General features: G+C 29.5%; 1 protein-coding gene across 7 annotated transcripts; it reads right to left on the bottom strand.

Annotated features, from left to right (window-relative positions):
* Window positions 1-485: 485 nt before the first annotated feature.
* LOC107629889 (putative protein phosphatase 2C 52) lies at window positions 486-4907 on the bottom strand. Of its 7 annotated transcripts, XM_088508466.1 has the most exons (8): window positions 4634-4903; window positions 4225-4272; window positions 3739-3830; window positions 2578-3111; window positions 2137-2481; window positions 1933-2050; window positions 1612-1835; window positions 486-1018 (listed from the first exon to the last, which is right to left on the bottom strand). In XM_088508466.1, exons 4-8 carry the CDS (start codon window positions 2836-2838, stop codon window positions 551-553), a joined length of 1416 nt encoding a protein of 471 aa, XP_088364592.1. In that variant the 5' UTR covers window positions 2839-3111; window positions 3739-3830; window positions 4225-4272; window positions 4634-4903; the 3' UTR covers window positions 486-550. The 7 variants fall into 7 exon arrangements, with proteins under 7 accessions (XP_088364592.1, XP_020974024.1, XP_020974022.1 ...); XM_021118365.2 differs by lacking the exon at window positions 4225-4272 and having other exon boundaries at window positions 2578-3084; window positions 4634-4907; XM_021118363.2 differs by lacking the exon at window positions 4225-4272.
* Window positions 4908-19264: the final 14357 nt, after the last annotated feature.

Genomic DNA, 19264 nt, shown 5'->3' on the forward strand with positions numbered 1-19264 from the left:
ATCTTAGACTTAGAGCAACAAAATGTTCCTGTTAAAGTTGAACGTTATTGGGGCCTTAAATTGTGCTAAAAGGAAGACCCGTTTTAATGGTTCCAAGCTAAGCAAGAACAAAATAGTATTGTAATGCTTTTATCATTCATTGCATCACACATAATCTATATTGCAATAGTGTTGGTTAAAACTTGTAATTGCATACAATTGATGTGTTACTTCGAATGACATAAAGTTGATTACTTGATTACTTTCATTTTTCTTCAGTTGAGTATCTAAGAATTTGTCATCATGAAACCCATTAATCCATTATGCTTTTGTGAGCTTAATGATTAAAAATTTAAAACCTACTTTTCTATAAGTAACTAGTTAGCCATATGGAATAAAAAGAGAAACCTTTTTTTGGTGTACTCACTTTTTCTTATACAATCAACTCTTCATAGTAAAAGTGAGTACCAAAAAAAAAGATATCTTGAAATAAAATGATATTTCACTTGCAAGAAAATTTTTTCTTTTGCTGAATAAAGTAAACAATCTCCATTAGTTAAAGCAACAAATTTCATGATTTTGGCCTTTCCTCTGAGAATCTAGGTAGTTGGACCAATGAGTTCACACGAGTAACACCCTCCAAACCTGACCAATTTTGATCATCAGCTGATGATGCTCCATCTTCAACATCAATGGATTGTACTCCGTTATTAGGCTCATTTTCCTCTGAGGATCTAACTGTGAAGTTCCTCTGCAAAGATGGCTCGGATTTTAGTCCGTCGTCTGACTCGACCGGGTTTCCAGAATGATTGCTCTGGAGGGTTGCAGAAGAGAAGCCTTGTTCGTCATAGTCGGATTCTGTGTCCATTTTACCGTCCAAAAATAGGCAGACCACGGCGCAGTCGTCCATCTTTGAAGTCGGATACTTAAGTTTCCACTCCCGGGCTGCAGCATCTACCAGAATCCTTGCGGCTGATGACCGTGTTGGTGCCGAAGATACTATCTCAACCACCTCTTCATTGCTTAAAACATCCCAGACCTGGAAAGAATCAGAATCAGTTACATTCGGAGGAGACATGGAAAGATTCCACTGCTAAGTGCTAACAAACTATTGAGTGGTTACCTCATCAAGGCATAAGGAGAAAAAGAAAATAAAAAAGTTGAAAAATCAATCATTGCAGAGAATAGATAAATTATTGAAAGCATACTTATCCAACAAAATACGAATATTTGGCAATCAAAACAGTAGCTGATTTGTTTCTTATTTTCAACTCATGAAAAATCAAGATGTTTGACATGGCAGTCTCAATCAAGTTAATTTTCATGCAGCAAAGTATGATTATGAACAAAGCTCCAAAGTTCCCACTCAGATCATGCACAAGCTTTGCTGCCGGTTCACAAGAATTATTAGTTCTTTTCAACATTATTAAAAACTCAGTTCTACTAGATGGTTGGATCCTCACTTTTTTCTGTTCCTTCATTTTTTTTATTGGATTCTTATAGGCCATGTTAAATAGTAAGTTAGTAACCAAATTAAACAAGAATAACGAAAAATATAGTCCAACATTTGAAAGAAATAGACAAAAGTGAAAAGAAGATAAATAAATAGAAATGTGGGTTTAAAATTCTTACACCATCTGAGGCAAGAACAACAAACTGATCTTTGTCAGTAAGCAGCCGGTGAGAAAATTCAGGTATGGAAATCACACCATACTCCTTCAAGCAGAAATCTCCAAATGCTCTAGCCATTGCTAATCCCGGTGCATCATCAAAAGGCAACCATACCCTTGGCACCTCAGGCTCATCTTGCAAAGCAAACACCCTTCCCTTGCACCGTTTAATTCTTTCTGCTTCTCCTATGAGGATTTAAAACCAAATTGAAATGGGTTAACATATAGCAAAAATCACACATGGAACAGAGAGATAGGATGAATTCTGATGCAAATAACAAACTTGGCAAATCGGGCTTCAAATCAATGGTCAACTGAATTGCCACCATGGAGTCATTGCTGTCCTTGGATCCCATCACTGCTCGAGAATCCCCGATATATCCCATGAACAAATTTGAGCCCTGGTAAGAGAAGAAACTGAGAAAACCATAATGGAATCAGAAACCATAGCTAGATTCTCTTTTCATTTCTTTTTCCAATGTGTTACCTGCTTCACTATAGTGACAGCCGTGCTCCCACTACAAAAGCAGTCCAAATTCGGATGAGACCTGAGCTCTTTGTCCATAGACTTATATGCCTTCATGAAAGCCTCTCTCCACGTTGAATTCAGTTTATCCTCGGCTGATAAATCCTTCTGAGAGTCTCCATTGTCCGGTTTTACATTCCCCTTGAAGCAAGCTTTACCTGATCCGTTTCGCTTCGATTCAGAAGAATGCAGAAATGAGAGCAGTTTCAAAGGCAAGGCGTCCCTCACTTTGCGCGCAACGAGATGACCATGTGGACCATGGCCATCAAAGACACCACAAAAGGTCATATCTTCAGACATAAAATCCTGCCCAAACATAGATTGAATTTCGTATGTCAATGCCTAAAAAAATGTAACCAAGAATCATAAACTGTTCCTCTGATAATACAAAAACATACTTACTTCCCACACAATCATTGCATCCTGATTGATCCCTTTGCGGCCCTGCTGCGTAAATATGCAAGAAGCTCTACTCTTTCCATTAGTGAAAATCCTGCTCGGCAACGACGCCAAATGGTGTAGTGAAATAACATGATCAGAGAAGGTTCTCCTTGCTTTCTTATGCACACAGCATCCGATTTCTAAGCATGATGGATTCGCCATCTCTCCATTGCTCCGGCTGCTACAAGTACTCTTACTACTAGTTGAGACACAACACCCCATTTTCCTCAATTCCAGAATACAGACATCCGTGTTGAAAATAACGCGAAAAATCGGAATTCCTTCTGTCTGTTTCAACTATATAGATCTCACACCGTATTGCTGAGGTTTCAAGTTTGATCAACTTAGTAAACAACTTATCTCATCAAAAAATTCTCTTTTCTCTCAGGTCAAAACATTAGCCCACTTTACACTTCTTTAGAAAAATGGGATCTTCATTCCTTGGTCAAATGCAAAATCTGGTGGCGCCTATTTGAATAATTGATTAAAAACCAGCTGAGAGTCTCAAACACAAGTAAGACATGTGAGTTTAATAGTCAATATAGGGTATCCGAAGACATGTAAAAATGAAACCGAAAGTTAAAATATAAAAAGGGGTCAGCAAAAACAAGCTATGTGAATTAAAAAGAGGCCTAACATGTGAATAAAGAATAGAATATACTAAAAATCTGACTGGTCATTGAGAACATTTAAAAATGGAGTGCTTTGAGAACTATTTTAATCCAGAAACTGCGCCTTAAAAATTGAACCAGCAAACAAGAAAAAACAAAAGCAGAACACGAGTTAAGACCATGTAACACATTTTTTTCTTTTATTTTTTCACACAAGTTGAGACAGTCAAATTTTGTTGTCTTTCCTTCTCACAGAAACATAGATCCAAAACATCTGAAGTGCTTCTCTCTCTAGCCTTCACTCTCTCTCTCTCTCTCTCTCTCTCTCTCTCCATCAATTTAAACAGAGATAAAAAGGAGAACGTGCCTGAAAAAAATACAAACTTTTTGTCCACCAAGATAAGAATAAAATAAAGAGAGAAAGAGCATCAAATCTAATCTAACTGGAAGAAAAGAAGTAGGAACAAAATATAGGATTCGAATTTCAAATACTTCACTAATTTTCACTAACCTGAATGAGATCGACTTCTTTGAAGAACGAATGAATTCACGTGATTACAAGCATGAAAGCTAATTCCATGAACCCGTTTACTTGTGCAAAGACTGCAACAAAGTAAAGCACAAATTTGAAGTTCAAACTTGAGAGAGAGAGAGAGAGAGAGAGAGAGAGAGAGAAAAGAGTACAAAAAAGTGAGGTTTCCCACTACAGAAAAATACGAGAAGAGATAAAGTGAAAAAGCACAAAAAAGCAGAAAAGGACGAAATAGAGTTATGATCTTGTCAACAATGAACAAAAAAAAGAGCATAGTGTAGCGTAGGGGCATCAAGTAATTATCATTACCGAATAAAATATTAATTATTAATTAGTAATGTAACAAAAATTGAATAAATAACTAAAGAGACGAGTAATTAGGTAGAGAGATGCTCAATCAAATTAAGAAAATAAGCACACAAGATGTCAGAGGAAGAACAAGGAAAGTAAAGTTCAGAATATAACTGAAGTAGCTGAAGGTGGTTACTCCATGAAGAGACATCTCGGTGTGAACTGTGAAGTTAATATTATAAATTATTAGATAATTTAACATATTTCTCTGCATATATTTGACTAAATTATTTAATTATTTATAATATTATCTTCGAGTAACTACCGTATCGTAGCTGAAAGCCTAACACATAATGCAAGTAGAAACATTTCACAACTAAAAAATATAAGAAAGTAAATATAAGAATAAAAAAAATAGTTGTGAAAAAGATGACAAACATACACAACATGCAAATCTGCAATTAGCAATGGTGCTAAAAGAGAGGAAAGAAAAAGATACTAGTGTTAAATGAAGGCAGATGCAACATTAACCATCAAATTAACCAAGTAAAGAAATGTGTTGAGGAAAAAGAGAAATAGTAACCTTAGATGCAGGGAAAGTGGGAAAATTGAAGAAGTGGGAGATTCCACCACCTTTGTTTGTTGTATTTAATAGTAATAATGCAGAAGATTAATGGGTAGTAATGGATGTTGGATGGATGAGTGAGTGAGAGTGAGAGAAGGGAGTGAAAGAAAGAGCGTTGGAGTATTAATAAGGAGAGATGAGAGTAGCTGAGTAGGTAGCGTGGTGTGGTGTGTGGTGCTGCATTCATTCAAAAAGCAGAGTACACACAACATAAAGAGGGGGAGTGAGAGAGAAAACTAAGCTTCGATGAAATCATAAATACCATCGAGTTTTGGCTAATTTTTATTTTTTTATATGAAAAAATTATAGGTTTTTTTTTTTTTAAAAACGATATTATTTCATATGATTATGAAAAAGTATATGAAATCAAGAGCTAATCAGTCAAAAAGTAAATAATTTAATTAATTTATAATTATATTTAATTAATTTTATTTGTTTTTAATTTATAATATTTGATATTAATTGATTCTCATCCCAAATTAAAATTCTGAATGATACGTTGGAAAAATAGGGGTGAGGATCACGAAACTTTCAATAATTCATATAAAAAATTTTATAAAATATATAAAAGAACATCTATTTAGTATGAAAAAGAAACATTCTAATACTTAGTAGAAGAAACATCTTAATACCTAATATAAATACTATCCACGTAAAAATTTTGAATTTATCCAGAAGCATTTGGCTGGTTTTTAGCTGGTACCCTCTTGATTCTCTAGGATTGTTATTGCTAACACATGAAAATAAAATCATTTTATGCCCATTTGATATTCCAACTCTGGGTGTCTTAATTATGACTCATGAGAGCAAATGATGAGTCTTCTGGTCACATCTCCGTGTGGTAGGCATTTTTTACCTTTTCTGTTTTTATAATAAGACGGGACTAATGTTAAAAAAAAAAAAGTTACAAAAACTCTAGTTGCAATTTATTTTCCATATGGTAAGAAAATTGGTGTATTTATTTAATATTGACAATTAGAATAATTTGTAGATATGTGGGTGTAGCTTAATACGTGAGGGACGTGTTAGAACAGTATCGTCAGTGTCATTATTGAAGCAACATGTAGAAAATGTATTTGTCCAGAAATTCGTCGCAAACGTAGAAATACTCGCACAACAGCAAGAGGCATACGTGCTGCATCAAAGATTTCAACCAGCAGAGAGTTGTCACATATTTTCAAGAAGTTGCAAAACCTTTTCTAACACAGAGAGAACGTGTTGGAACTGTGACTACATGTAGGAAGTTGCTCCTTTCTACGAGAATAATTGACGGAATGCTAAAGCTTTTTAAATTGAGTTCAACCCTCCCTCCTCCTCTGTTGTATCTAGATGAAAAAATAAAGATAGAAGAGAGGAATTTTGAGAAAAAAAATTCTATAATAAAAAAAAAAGAAAGTTAGTAGTTTGTTGAAACAAAAAAGAGTGATTATATATTAAAAAAACTGTACATGTTTTAACTTTAAAAAAAAAATATATCCCATTTTTTAACACTTGTATTTAAACAATTTAAGCAAAGGCACCACTTAAATAAAGATCCCAAAACAACTTTATGGTAAAGACGCTTACGTGGCAAAACCCAAACCATACATTCTAAAGTCATACTTTTCACTTAAAACCATAACTTTTCACAAAGAAAAACGTCACCTAATGGAAAAAAGTAAATTAGAAGATTTAAGAGAAGAAATAATTAAATTATCAAAATTAATAGATCAAAAATTAATGATTTTAACTAATGTTAACGGTAAGGACACCGAATTCTTAAAATCAATACAAAATGATTTTTCTCAAAATCTTTATTTTACTATAAGTTTTATTGAAGGACTTCAAAAATCGGAAAAAACTTATTTTTCACACGGAATTTCTAAAAAATGTTACCATGGAAATGACTCCCCACATTTTTATCATACTTTTAACCCATAATTAAATTCTATAGTAGATATGCTTGAAGAAATATTAGTATCCATAAATTTTCAAAGAAATAAGGAAAAAGAGAATCCCAAAGAAGAAAAACTTCAAAATATAATCAACATAACATAATTAAAAGTAAAACCACCATTGAAATTATGAATATTGAAAAAAAGTTAGAAGAAGTTACAATGCTTTTTAAACAATTAAAAATGGCTCAAGAAAATAATATTATGGAACAGGGATTTCAAATAGAAGAAGAATTAGTAAATTTTGAAAATATAGAAAATGAAGAACACATCCTAGATTATTCAAGTGACGAAGAACCACCAATTCCAATACAAGTAAAAAATGAAGCTGGAACATCTAAGGATAATCAATCTCAATTTAAATGGAAACAGGTTTTGATAATTATGCTTTTAAAAAAGGATTTATAAATAAAGATTCAAAATATACAAAAATACCATCAAAATACGTTCCTAAAATCCAGGAAATGGAAGGAGAAAGAATGCTCGATTTAGACTGTAAAAAGAATGAAAAAGAAATTTTCGAAAACTGGTTGAATTCCTTCTTATTAGAAGCCTTTACTAATCCAAAACTTAGTGAATTGTCTGGAAGAGATATTTGGAATTACATAGGATTTCATACTAAAGGAACTGTAAGAGATTATATGACATCAACAGAAAATCAAATAATAGAAGAATTAGCAACAAAAATAACAGCTTATGATAAGATATTACATATAATGATGATTCTATATAAAGAATTTTTTGGAAAAAATATTATAGATCATAGACAAGAAGTCTATAATAAAGAATATCAAGAAGCAAAAAACCATTTAGCTAATATTCAGATATATGATTTATGTAATGTGGAGTCTTATATATGTGAATATAGAATATATTATTATAAATTAAAAGAAGAAGATAAAGACCATTATCTTAGTATGTATATAACAAAACTTCCATATCCTGCTAATGAATTTATAATGGGAAGATTTATAAGAGAAATAAATAGAGGGACAATTGAAAATAATTTTGGTGGAGCAACCTCTGCAATAAGAGAGGAAATAAAAGAACGTTGTATGCAAGAAGCGACTCAAAAAAGATTTGCAAATATAATTAGAATTTGCTGTCAGGATAATAAAGAGATGCCCAAAAAATATGGTCTTAATAAAAATTTTCAAAGAAAGAGAAAATATCAATTTAGAAAAAGAAAATACTATCCAAACTGGAGAAAAAAGATGTATTTTAGAAAAAGAAATAACAATAAAAACAAAAGACAAAAAAATGACTATTGCCCAAATAAAAAAGAAAATTATAAGTGTTGGTATTGCCAAGAAGAAGGACACTATGCAAATGAATGTCCAAAAAAGAAGGATAAAAAGGATCTTACCAAACAAATAGAAATTGCTAAGTCTTGTTTCATGGAACCATTAGAAGAATCTGATGATAACTTAGACTATATTTTTGAATATGTCTCAGAAACAGACTCAGAGACTGAGTAATAATGCCACATTTATTACTATAAAAATAACAAAAAAGTTTATAAATGCTTTCATAGATACTGGAGCAACACAATACTTTGCTAGTACAAATATAAAACTTGATTGGAAAAAATTAAAGAAACCATTAAGAGTTAGAATAGCTGACAAATCAATATATAAAATTGATCAAAAAGTAGAGATGGCTGAAATATTTATTCAAAATTATAGGTTCATTGTTCCATCCATATATATGTTAGATTCTGGAATGGATTTTATCATAGGAAATAACCTTTTAAAGCTATATCATCCATTCATTCAAGAATTAACATATATAGTTTTAAAAGCTCCACACGATTCTTCAATAAATCAAAAATCAAAACATATAAAAATACCAACTACTACTATAGATAAAATCTTAAAATTTAAAATATTTTCTATATTAGAAACATGTTATTTAAATTTATACTTTCAGATAAATATTCCAAAAAATAATCTTAAAATAAATATAGAAGAACTTTTGGATAAAATTTGTGTTGAAAATCCTTTAGATATTAAAAATATAAATAAAGAATTAGTAAGCATTAAATTAAAAGATCCTACAAAAGAGATAAATGTTTCAAATAAAATTCCTTATTCTGCAAGAGATAGAGAAGAGTTCTCATTAGAATGTAAAGATCTTTTGGAAAAAGAAATTATAAGATTAAGTAAAAGTCCTCATGCGACTCCAGCCTTTTATGTCAAAAACAATAATAAAATTAAAAGGGAAAAACGAAGAATGGTAATTAATTATAAGAAGATGAATGAAGCAACTATTGGTGATGCTCATAAACTTCCAGGAAAAGATTCTATTTTAGAAAAAATTAAAGGAGCAACTTGGTTTTCATCTCTTGATGCAAAATCAGGATATTGGCAACTTCGTTTAGACGAAGAAACAAAGAAATTAACTGCTTTTACTTGCCCAACAAAAGAATCAACAAGTGTGTTACTCTATGAATGGAATGTATTACCATTCGGATTAAAACAAGCCCCAGGTATTTATCAAAGATTTATGGAAGAAAATCTAAAAGAGTTAAATGAATTTATTTTAGTTTACATTGATGATATACTAATTTTTACAAAACAGAATAAAAAAGATCATCTTCAAAAATTATTAATAGTTTTAGAAAGATGTAAAGAAAAAGGATTAGTTCTTAGCAAAAAGAAAGCAAGAATAGCAAAACAAGAAATAAAGTTTCTTGGATTAATTCTATCTACTCAAGAAAAGCTAAAACTTCAACCAAATATTTTAGAAAAGGTAAATTTATTTCCCAATAAAATAGAAGATAGAAAACAATTACAAAGATTTTTAGGGTGTATAAATTATATTTCTGATCAAGGATTTTTAAAGAATATAACAGAATACACTAAAAGCTTATTTCCAAAAATAAGTACTAAAAAAGAATGGAAATGGGAAGAAAAAGATAGTATGCAAATTCAAAGAGTTAAAGAATTATGTGAAAAACTTCCAGAACTTTATATTCCAGAAGAAAACGACTACTTAATAGTGGAAACAGATGCTTCAGAGATAACCTGGTCGGGATGTCTAAAAGCTAAGAAAGCTATAAAAGGTTTGGAACAAGAAAAAAAATCACTAGATTCTAAATATTCCCTAAAGGAATTACTTTGCAGGTATATTTCAGGGACTTTTACTCCAACAGAACAGAGATATACTACTCATGAAAAGGAAACTCTAGCAGCAATTAAATCTCTTAAGAAATGAAAAATTGATTTACTACCCAGAGAATTTACATTAAGGACAGATTCAAGTTACTTACCAGGTTTCATACGATATAATTTAAAAGTTGATTATAATCATGGACGATTGGTAAGATGGCAATTATTTTTGTTACAATATCCAATAAAGATTGAATATATTAAGGGTGACAAAAATGTTATTGCAGATACATTAACAAGAGAATGGAGTTCGTTTACAACGCATTAGATCAAGAAATTCAAAAATATGAGCAAGAACTCGAAAAATGCAAGCATTGTCAGCAAATAAGGACACAAATCCAATCCCTCAAGAAGGCTATTGAGCAATGAAATCAACGCAACAAGCAAAGCCATCAGTGTTCAGCCAGCTAAGCATGGTGGACAAATCAGGTGAAGAAAAAATTTCAGAAAATAAAACAATTGCTGAAATTATTAAAAAATCTACCCAAGATAAAAAATATATGATACCTGGGAAAAAACAGCACCATTCACACATCAATCAAGGATAATTCATAAAGGAGGATTTTTAACACTGGAAGAGGCAAAGGAATCCTTCAGGGAATATGAAGCTCTTCATCCAGAACAAACCCTAAAAAGAGCAGATAAAGCTCCAATTCAAACCCAGAGAACAGGAATAATAAGAAATATTCCTACAAGGGCTGAAATCAAGGAAAAGAAAAGGGTTTGTAGATCAAATCTCAGAGAAACCCTTAATATAGTCCTGAATTGGACTGAAGAAAAAAGGGCAATTTTGGGATATTATCCTATTACCAAAGAACAGCTAACAAAGCTGGTTATCTTTTCAGATGCTTCCCCATCTGGCACTTATCAGTTCTTCCAATATGGATTAATTGATACAATTTTAATTTTTAATGATCTAAAAATTATTAGTGAGTTTCCTGCAGGATTCGTTGATGTAGTAAAGAGATTTAAAAATATGATTGACAATGTAAATCCAAGGGATGTATCCCTAAAATTTACAAACAGTCAACCTATTTTTAATGAAGAAGAAGAATGCTTGGTTCCAGCACACCAAGTAATATTCATGTCCGTCTTCCCAGGAAATTTTCAACCAATTGATCAAATTCAAGATTTAATAATTTACAGTCATGAAGGAAGACTAGCCAGCACATTAGCAAGGGTCTTTGAAAGAACTCAAAAAATAACGAAGGAATCTCACACAAGGATTAATTATAAAAGTAGAAATACTCTGCTTGTGTCCAGTAAAAGAAATGAAATTGAAGAAAGATAGATGAGACTCCTGGTGGAATTTGAATCAGCATTCTACAACTTATCTGGACTTTTAGAAAAACTCCCTGAAGGGATAAAGAGGAATTTCTGCTATTTGATAAAAGACAGAGAAGACCACAAATGTCAGCTATGTGCCTCAGAAATATCTGAAGAAAGCAATAATGAAACGGAATCAACCCACATGATAAAAGAAGAGGACAATGCATCTGAAGCCCACATGATAAAAGAAGAGGACAGTGCATCTGAAGCATCCCTCAACATTATTGCATAATGACGTAAGCGCTTAGGTCATAAGGCACCAACAATGTAGCTGGTGCAAGATAATAAACAATGACGTAAGCAATGACGTCATAAGAAGGGTAAGGATGGGAATTGTCCATCAGACCCAACCATTATAAATAGATTGCTTAGGCAATTGTAAGAGGCATTAGAAAACAGAAAGCAGAAGACTAAGAGTACTCATATGCTAGGAGAGTAAGGAGGAAGCTGCCGAGGCGATTCTGTAGTCTGACAAAGAATTTCCTTAGGGAAAAATAGTTCTAAACTCCCCTCTGGAGTTAGTATCTACAATCTTCCCTCTGGAGATAAAAACACCTTATGTAAAATATACTAAATAAAGGAAGTTTTTCTCCAGAAAGGTACATCTTCATCCTAGTCTTTTAGTTATGAATTATTTAGAAAGTTTAGAATTAACAGAAGAATCTGATTATTATAGATTAACTGCTTTATTAGATAATGAAAAACAGGCTGTTCTAAAAACAGAATTAAATCTCAAATCAAATAAAAATTTTAATAAACAAAATCTTTTAAAAGAAGTTTTTAATAGAAAAAATATAATATACTATGAAAAAATTCAACTTGAAGCCCCTATAAAGATAAAATCTGCCAATGGAGAACTTGAAATAGCTTTGATAAATGATGAAGAATTGAGTAAACAGATTGAAAAAATTAAGGATCAACAAAAAAGATCTAAAATTGGATGGATTCATATTAGTACTATACAAGTCTTAATCAAATCTACATATATGAAAGGAATTAATTCACCAATAAGTTTAGCAATCTGTGACAAAAGAATTACTGATGACCCAATAGATCAAATAATTGGAATTGTTCATGAAAATTTAGCAAACATAAATGTTAAATTTAATGCCCATCTTTGATATGCTATACCTTTATCAACTGAAAATCTTGGAAGATCTATAAGTTTGGCTTATAAATTTCACAGAAAGAATTTAATGGAACAAGATGATGAACCATTTTCAATTACATATACAATAAATTATGCTTTAACAAATAGCCATCATAGCATAATATTTAAAAACAGAGAAAGAATTTATGTCGATGAATTATTTCAGAAAATTGTAAAAACAGAAATACCAAAATATAAAGCTATTGAAAATCCAATTCTATTATTAAAAGAACCATCAGGAAAATTGGTTTCATCGAATTTTCAAATAAGAGAATCTAAAATTAATAGCCCTTTAAGTTTATCTAAGTTAAAGATTAAAGAAGAAAATTCTGAAATAAAAGAATTAACAAAAAAGGTCGAAAAATTAAATGAAACCCTAAATACTAAATTATGACAATAAATAAAGAAGAAATATATGTAACTTATCAAGATAAGAAACAAGAGCTCTTTGAAAGAGAAAATCGTTTGAATTATTTGCAGTTTTTTGAAATAAATCAAAGAGCATTTGAAGCTCTAAAAATAATCTATGACAAGTTGAAAAGAGAAGTTGAAGAGTTAGAAAAATTAATAGAATCTCTAGAAAATAGTGATGAAGCGATGATAGAGTTTGCAAAAATTCTAAAATAAATAATGTTAAACAAAACTATTTTTAGGAATTATAATAAGATTACCTAATTTATGAAGTATAAAAAGATTGAAAAACCAGAAAATAAAATAAAAAGGAAAAGAGCGAGAAGATTAAAAAGTAAAATAGAGGAGTATAAAAGAGAATTAAATAATCTTCAGATCGAAATTGATGATTTTATAATAAAAAAGATAGAAATAAGAATAAATATAAACAAGTTGGAATTAAATTTAAAAAATTTATAAATGCCTGAAAAACCATATTATGAATTAAATTAAAGCTGTTGAAAGAAAAAATGGAGAATGAAATTGAAAAATTAGAAAGATATTTAGAAATAAGAGAAAGTGTAGAAATAAAAAAAGTTTTTGAGGATTTGAGAAATTATATTAAAGAAAAAGACAAACAGATAAAAGATTTTATATATAATCCATGCAAAAAAGAATATTATAATTATGATAGAAATTAGATCGGAATTAAAAAACTATAAATATGAAATCAGAATTATAAATATACATCAAGGACTAGTAATAAATGATCATATAACAAATACAAGAGAAGTAATAGAAATGGTCAATACTTTAGATTATGAAGTTGCAAATTATTTTTATCAAAATCCTTTAAATAAAGTGCCACCAATTGAATCTATACATATTATAAACTTATTCGAAGCAAAATATGAAGAGTTAGTAGAAATTTCGAAAAAGAAATTAAAAAAAAAAGTCGAAATTGAAAAATTGGTATCAGAGCCAAATTAACTATTAAAGGTAACACTTTCTCTTTAAGCAACACTTTTAGTGATACGCTTTTAAATCAATAACAACCACAAAATAAAAAACGTCTTTACAAAAAGATAAAAATGGCACCCTTTAAGCAAACAAATGGCAGGTACGATAGAATTATCCTTCAAGTAAGGTCTAAAGCACATTTTAGTGATAAAAACGAGAGAAGTGATCGAATGGAGCAAGATAGAACTGAAATGATAACCGACAGAAGCTTCTTTTTTTTTGGGACGGGGCTGACAAAAGCTGAAAAGGAAGCAAAGGAGATAAATTTAACGATGATCCAAGGGTGAGCCCAGTTCTTATGTAGTATTTGAGCCCAATATGTGAATGAGAACTGGAGCAGATGCAACGAGGCCTAAGTTGGAAACAACAAAACACGGTAATAGAAGACAATACAGTTGTTCACCTTAAAAAAAAAAAGAACAGATCCAAAAATAAAAAAAAAAAACAATAGATTTGGACCTTTGGCCATTCTACCACCAAAAACAGAAAAGAAGAGTAGAGTTTTTAATGATAATTATTATATTACACTTTAGTCTATTTTACTAAAATACCAATAAAAAGATATTATAATTATATATACATTAATGATAATTATTTTGTTTATTCAAATAATAAAATATAAAATATATTTATTATTATTCTAATAAATTTTATTTTTTTATATTTTATCGCATAATATAAAATATTTTTTTTTGTTATACAAATATTTAATTTAAAATTATTTTAAATATTTTATGATTAATAATAAAATATTTATATTATTTAAATTAACTAAATAATTATCACTAAATCATATTATATATAATGATTATTGATGAATATTTTAGTCAAATAAACTAAGATATATGTTATTTTAATTTTGTAAAAAAAATATACATTTTATAAATAAAAGAGAGAAAAATATTATGTGTAAATATCTCGTAGAAAAAAGGACTAAAGGAATATCATTTTCTCTTATAACTAAGAGAATAAATAAATAAATTATTTAATATAAATTAGTAATATGTGATTGATTTTGAAAGAAAAAAATGTCTGAGAGAATAACACCTCACTATTATAAGAGTGGGAGAAACTCACTTTTATTTGATATATTAAATAGACAAAAAAAATTCGAATTTTATACCCAAATAAATATAAATAAGTACAACAGAACAATCTTAATTAGGTGTTTAGGTACAATGGATTCTCTTAAGTTATTCTGTATTTTTTATTTTTTATTTAAAAAATAATTTTTTGTGAGTTTTATTTTCTAAGAACATATTTTAAATATATAATAATAAATTTTTTTATATTTTTAATATTTTAAAAATGTAAAAAATATTTATCTACTTTTCAATAATTTTTAGTAAAATAAATTTTTTATGATATTTTAAAAATATTTTCTCATAAAAAAAAAAAAAAAAGCAAAAAGTTTTCATGTACATATACATGCATCAATGCATCACTAATTAATTTATTTTTCAGGCCGAACTAACCGAGACATTCATTAATGGAGTTAGATATTTTATTGGCAACTGGTGGTAGTTCTATCTTCCACGGTTACCTACATATTTCAGTTCCAAATTAATAAGTCAAAGATATGTAAGTTCCTAATTTTGCCAGCTAATTGAGCTAACATTTTATTTAGCTGCTTTCATTGTTTGATCATAGTATTGAGCAAACTGTTTTGGAAGAATGCGAGGATCCGAGTCTCAAATAAAGCCGTCAAGGAAAAACTTTGGTCAAAACCTGCTACTTTTCGTAAACTCTTTTATTTGTTTTTTAACACTAAGCTAGCATTTATCCGAAGTTAACGGGAAAAAGGGGAAAAGAAGAAAGAAAAAGAGAAAAAATAAACCATTTACACGTTCAACTAGTTCGGTTAATGTTGAAATCATCATCAATTACTACATAAATTCAAAGGGTTATGAATTGTGATGGTGATTTTGTTGTATTTGTGTGTATATAATGTGCATGTATACATACTTTTCTTGTATATATATCTTCTTTCTTGAGGGCTGCGATGCATTTGGCAAATAAGTACAAGAAGGATTTTGGTGCCATTATCCACGAATTAGCGCCAATGAATAAGGGCTTGAAAGACAAACCTAGCAGGTTGCAAATTTATGAAGATAACTCTAATACTCTATTGACTATTATTCTACCCACGCATAAATTTATGATTTGTACACGTATGAAAATATATTATTCTCATGGTTATTTGAGATAAATTTAAAATTTAATTTGAGGAGTGTTAGGACTAACAACTTTTGTGTTTTGTAACATCAATTGGCCATCAATAGTGTTTTTAATGATGTGAGATTATATCAAATGGTGAGAAATCACTTATTTTTCTTTTGATGGTTAAGTACTGGCCACAAAACACAAAAATTGTTGTCCCCCTAGACTTTCTCATTTAATTTTTAAGAATATTTTTTACTAAAAAAATTTAGGAAAAGTATATGGAACCAACTAATAATCAGCCAAGAATGAAACAACATAATTAATTATAATTAGTTTTAATTTATTTTTTAAATTATTGTTGACCACGTTCAAAACATGAGGAAAGATACGTTAGTGATAGGAGAGAATTACGGAACAGATGCTTTGATCATTAATTAGTTAGTTCCATATAATTAATTATGTTTTATAAATGCGTAACACATGAAACATAGAAATCATATCAAAAACCATCCAATTTACTAGAAAAAGAAACATCCGTGTACCTATCAGTAGCAACATCCGGTTAAAGCTACCGGTGTCTCTAGTTTATCAGTTGGCTGATTGTTGGCTTATATAGAGTTGGTTCCTAGCATTGTTGAAAAATTTATTGCCAAAATTTGAAAAATTTTTCATCCAAAAAGAAAATATTTGATATTCTCATGTCAATAGAATAAAAAATATTTTATACACTATTGGTATATCTCTAATTTTTATATTTATTGTCAAAGAGCTCTCTTTTTTATTGGAATTAAGGATATTTTGAAAGAGTAAATCACGAAAATGTACTCCAAAAATTTTTGCATCCACAAAAATAATTTTAAAAGATGCAAAAGACAAGAAAGGCCTTAAGGAAAAAATTCGTTTTTCCTACCTTTTTTTAAACTACGTAAACACCGAATCCGAATGTACTATTAAAAGTAAGAAGCTAGGAGTGTATAACCATACCGACAACCGACTTATTGTATTGAATGCTTTGTGATGAAATAGTCTTCTTTATGCTGCTTAATTATTATATTGATTATTTTGCTTGACATTATAAATATCTAACTACTAAGTTTTAACTAATCCCAAATCTTTACCAAATCAAGGGAAATTAATAGTTCAAAAAGAAGAAGGTAAAAGGTTGTGCTATATCCGAAACCAACGAAATTTATTAAATATCATAAAGATTGGACCAAAATTCATAAATATATTAAAATACCTACTCTAATAAAAATAGTAAAAATATTTTTTTATAAAAATATTTGCTTAAAATATAATTTATTTATTTATTCATATTTTAAATAAAAATAATATTTTTATAATATATTAAAACTAAATCATATAATCTATTATTTAATAACTAAAAAAATTTTTCACATAAAAATAATTATAGAATCAGCTACATATCTAAATTTTTTTAGTAATCAAATTCAATTAAATTAGTCCAAACTTAATAAAAATCAATTTTATTAGTGAAAACATGTTTACATGTTCCAATTCTCCACTAATGTTAATGTTCGTATCTGCATTCTTTCTTCTTTTTGTTTGTATATTTTCTCTTCCCGTCATTCTTTGGTTGTTGTTACTATTGCTTACTTGTTTTTCTTTTTTTATCCTCTTTTTAGTAATTTTATAGTATTATGTATTTATTTTTATTTTTTATTTAATTTTTTTCTTGTTAAGAAAGTAAAATAAGAAAAACCATGAGAATATGAAATAAAAAAAATGAACAAAAAAAATAATATGATAATGGCAAAGAAAAAGAGGAGGAGACGAATTTTAAGTTATGTAGAATTTATCAGAAAATAATACCAAAATTTTTTAACCGTGATATAAGAAATTTTTTAATTGTACAAGTTCTTATTAAAAAGAAAAAAAAAGGAAAAATTTTAATTGTGCAGATTTTATAAAAAAAAAAAATAGCGCCAAAAAAAGAAGACAATAAGTGACATAAGATATGAAAAATAATTATTTCAACATGGTTGAACATAGGTAATTTATTTAGTTGTAGAATATTTTCGTTATAGAATATATATTCATTAGAGTATCGACCGCCTAAATTCATTAGCCTAAGTTAACGTATATCCTTATAATATTCTAGAAAATGCTATTAATCCTTTAATGATCATCCATTAATCCATCTTTAAATTTAATTTATTAATTATAATATTTTGTAATAAATTTATATTCTAAATTTTTAAGAAGATAGAATACATTATGTAACTTCTTTTTTTACCAATTGAAGTAGATTTTTTTTTCCTCTCTTTATTCAAAAAATCGGTTACTTTTCGGATTTGAATTTTAATTTGTTATAAAATAACTAAATAAATAAATAAAGAAGAAGTAACAAACATAAAATAAAATATAAAGAGAGAGAAAGAATATTGTAACATAAAGAGAGAGAGAATTGTTTATTACTTTTGTGGGTGTATTCCTTTTGCCTTAGTACATGTATTTATAGGCACACAAGAGGTAGCATATTCAATTCTCATTAAACTCTCATTAAACTCTCATTAAACTCATCTCTCTTGAGAATGTGAGCCGCCCATATTAAATGATGGTCATCCACCTCATTTGATCTTATCACAACACTTCCCTTTGGATGACCATTTAGGATTATTGCCTCGTTAAAACCTTACTAAAGAAAACCCAATGGAAAAAAAACTTTAGTGAAGGAAAAAGAGTACAATATCCTTTGTGATGGGAACTGCCTCATTAAAAACCTTGTCAAGAAAAACCCAATGGAAAAAAAAAACCTGACCAAGGAAAAAAGAGTACAGTCTCCCCCTCTTGTCGACATCATTTAATGTCTCGAAATCGGCGCATCCCAATTTCATGTACCAATCCTTCAAAGGAGGATTTTGGGAGTGACTTTGTAAATAAATCTGTTAGATTATCACTTGAGCGGATCTGTTAGACATCAATTGTCCCTTGATTTTGAAGACCATGAGTGAAGAAGAATTTGGGAGAAATATGTTTTGTTCTATCACCTTTGATATATCCGCCTTTAAGTTGAGCAATGCATGCTGTATTATCTTCAAACAGGACAATTGGTGCTATCTTATGATCAATCAGTCCACATGATGACAGAATATATTGAATCAGGCTCCTCAACCAAAAACACTCACGACTAACTTCATGAATCGCTAGTATTTCAACATGATTAGAGGAGGTTGCTGCTATCGTCTGTTTCGTGGACCTCCATGATATAGCTGTACCACCATATGTGAATAGGTATTCTGTTTGAGATCTCCCTTTATGTGGATCAAACAAATATCCAGCATATGCATAGCCAACTAATTGTGACTTGGATCCATAGGGATAAAACAATCCCATATCAACTGTTCCATGAAGATATCGAAAGATCTGTTTGATTCCACTCCAATGTCTTCTGGTTGGAGAGGAACTATAT

The sequence above is a fragment of the Arachis ipaensis genome, chromosome B3 (assembly GCF_059453495.1).
Source record: "Arachis ipaensis isolate K30076 ecotype BB chromosome B3, ASM5945349v1, whole genome shotgun sequence".
NCBI classification, from domain to species: Eukaryota; Viridiplantae; Streptophyta; class Magnoliopsida; order Fabales; family Fabaceae; genus Arachis; species Arachis ipaensis.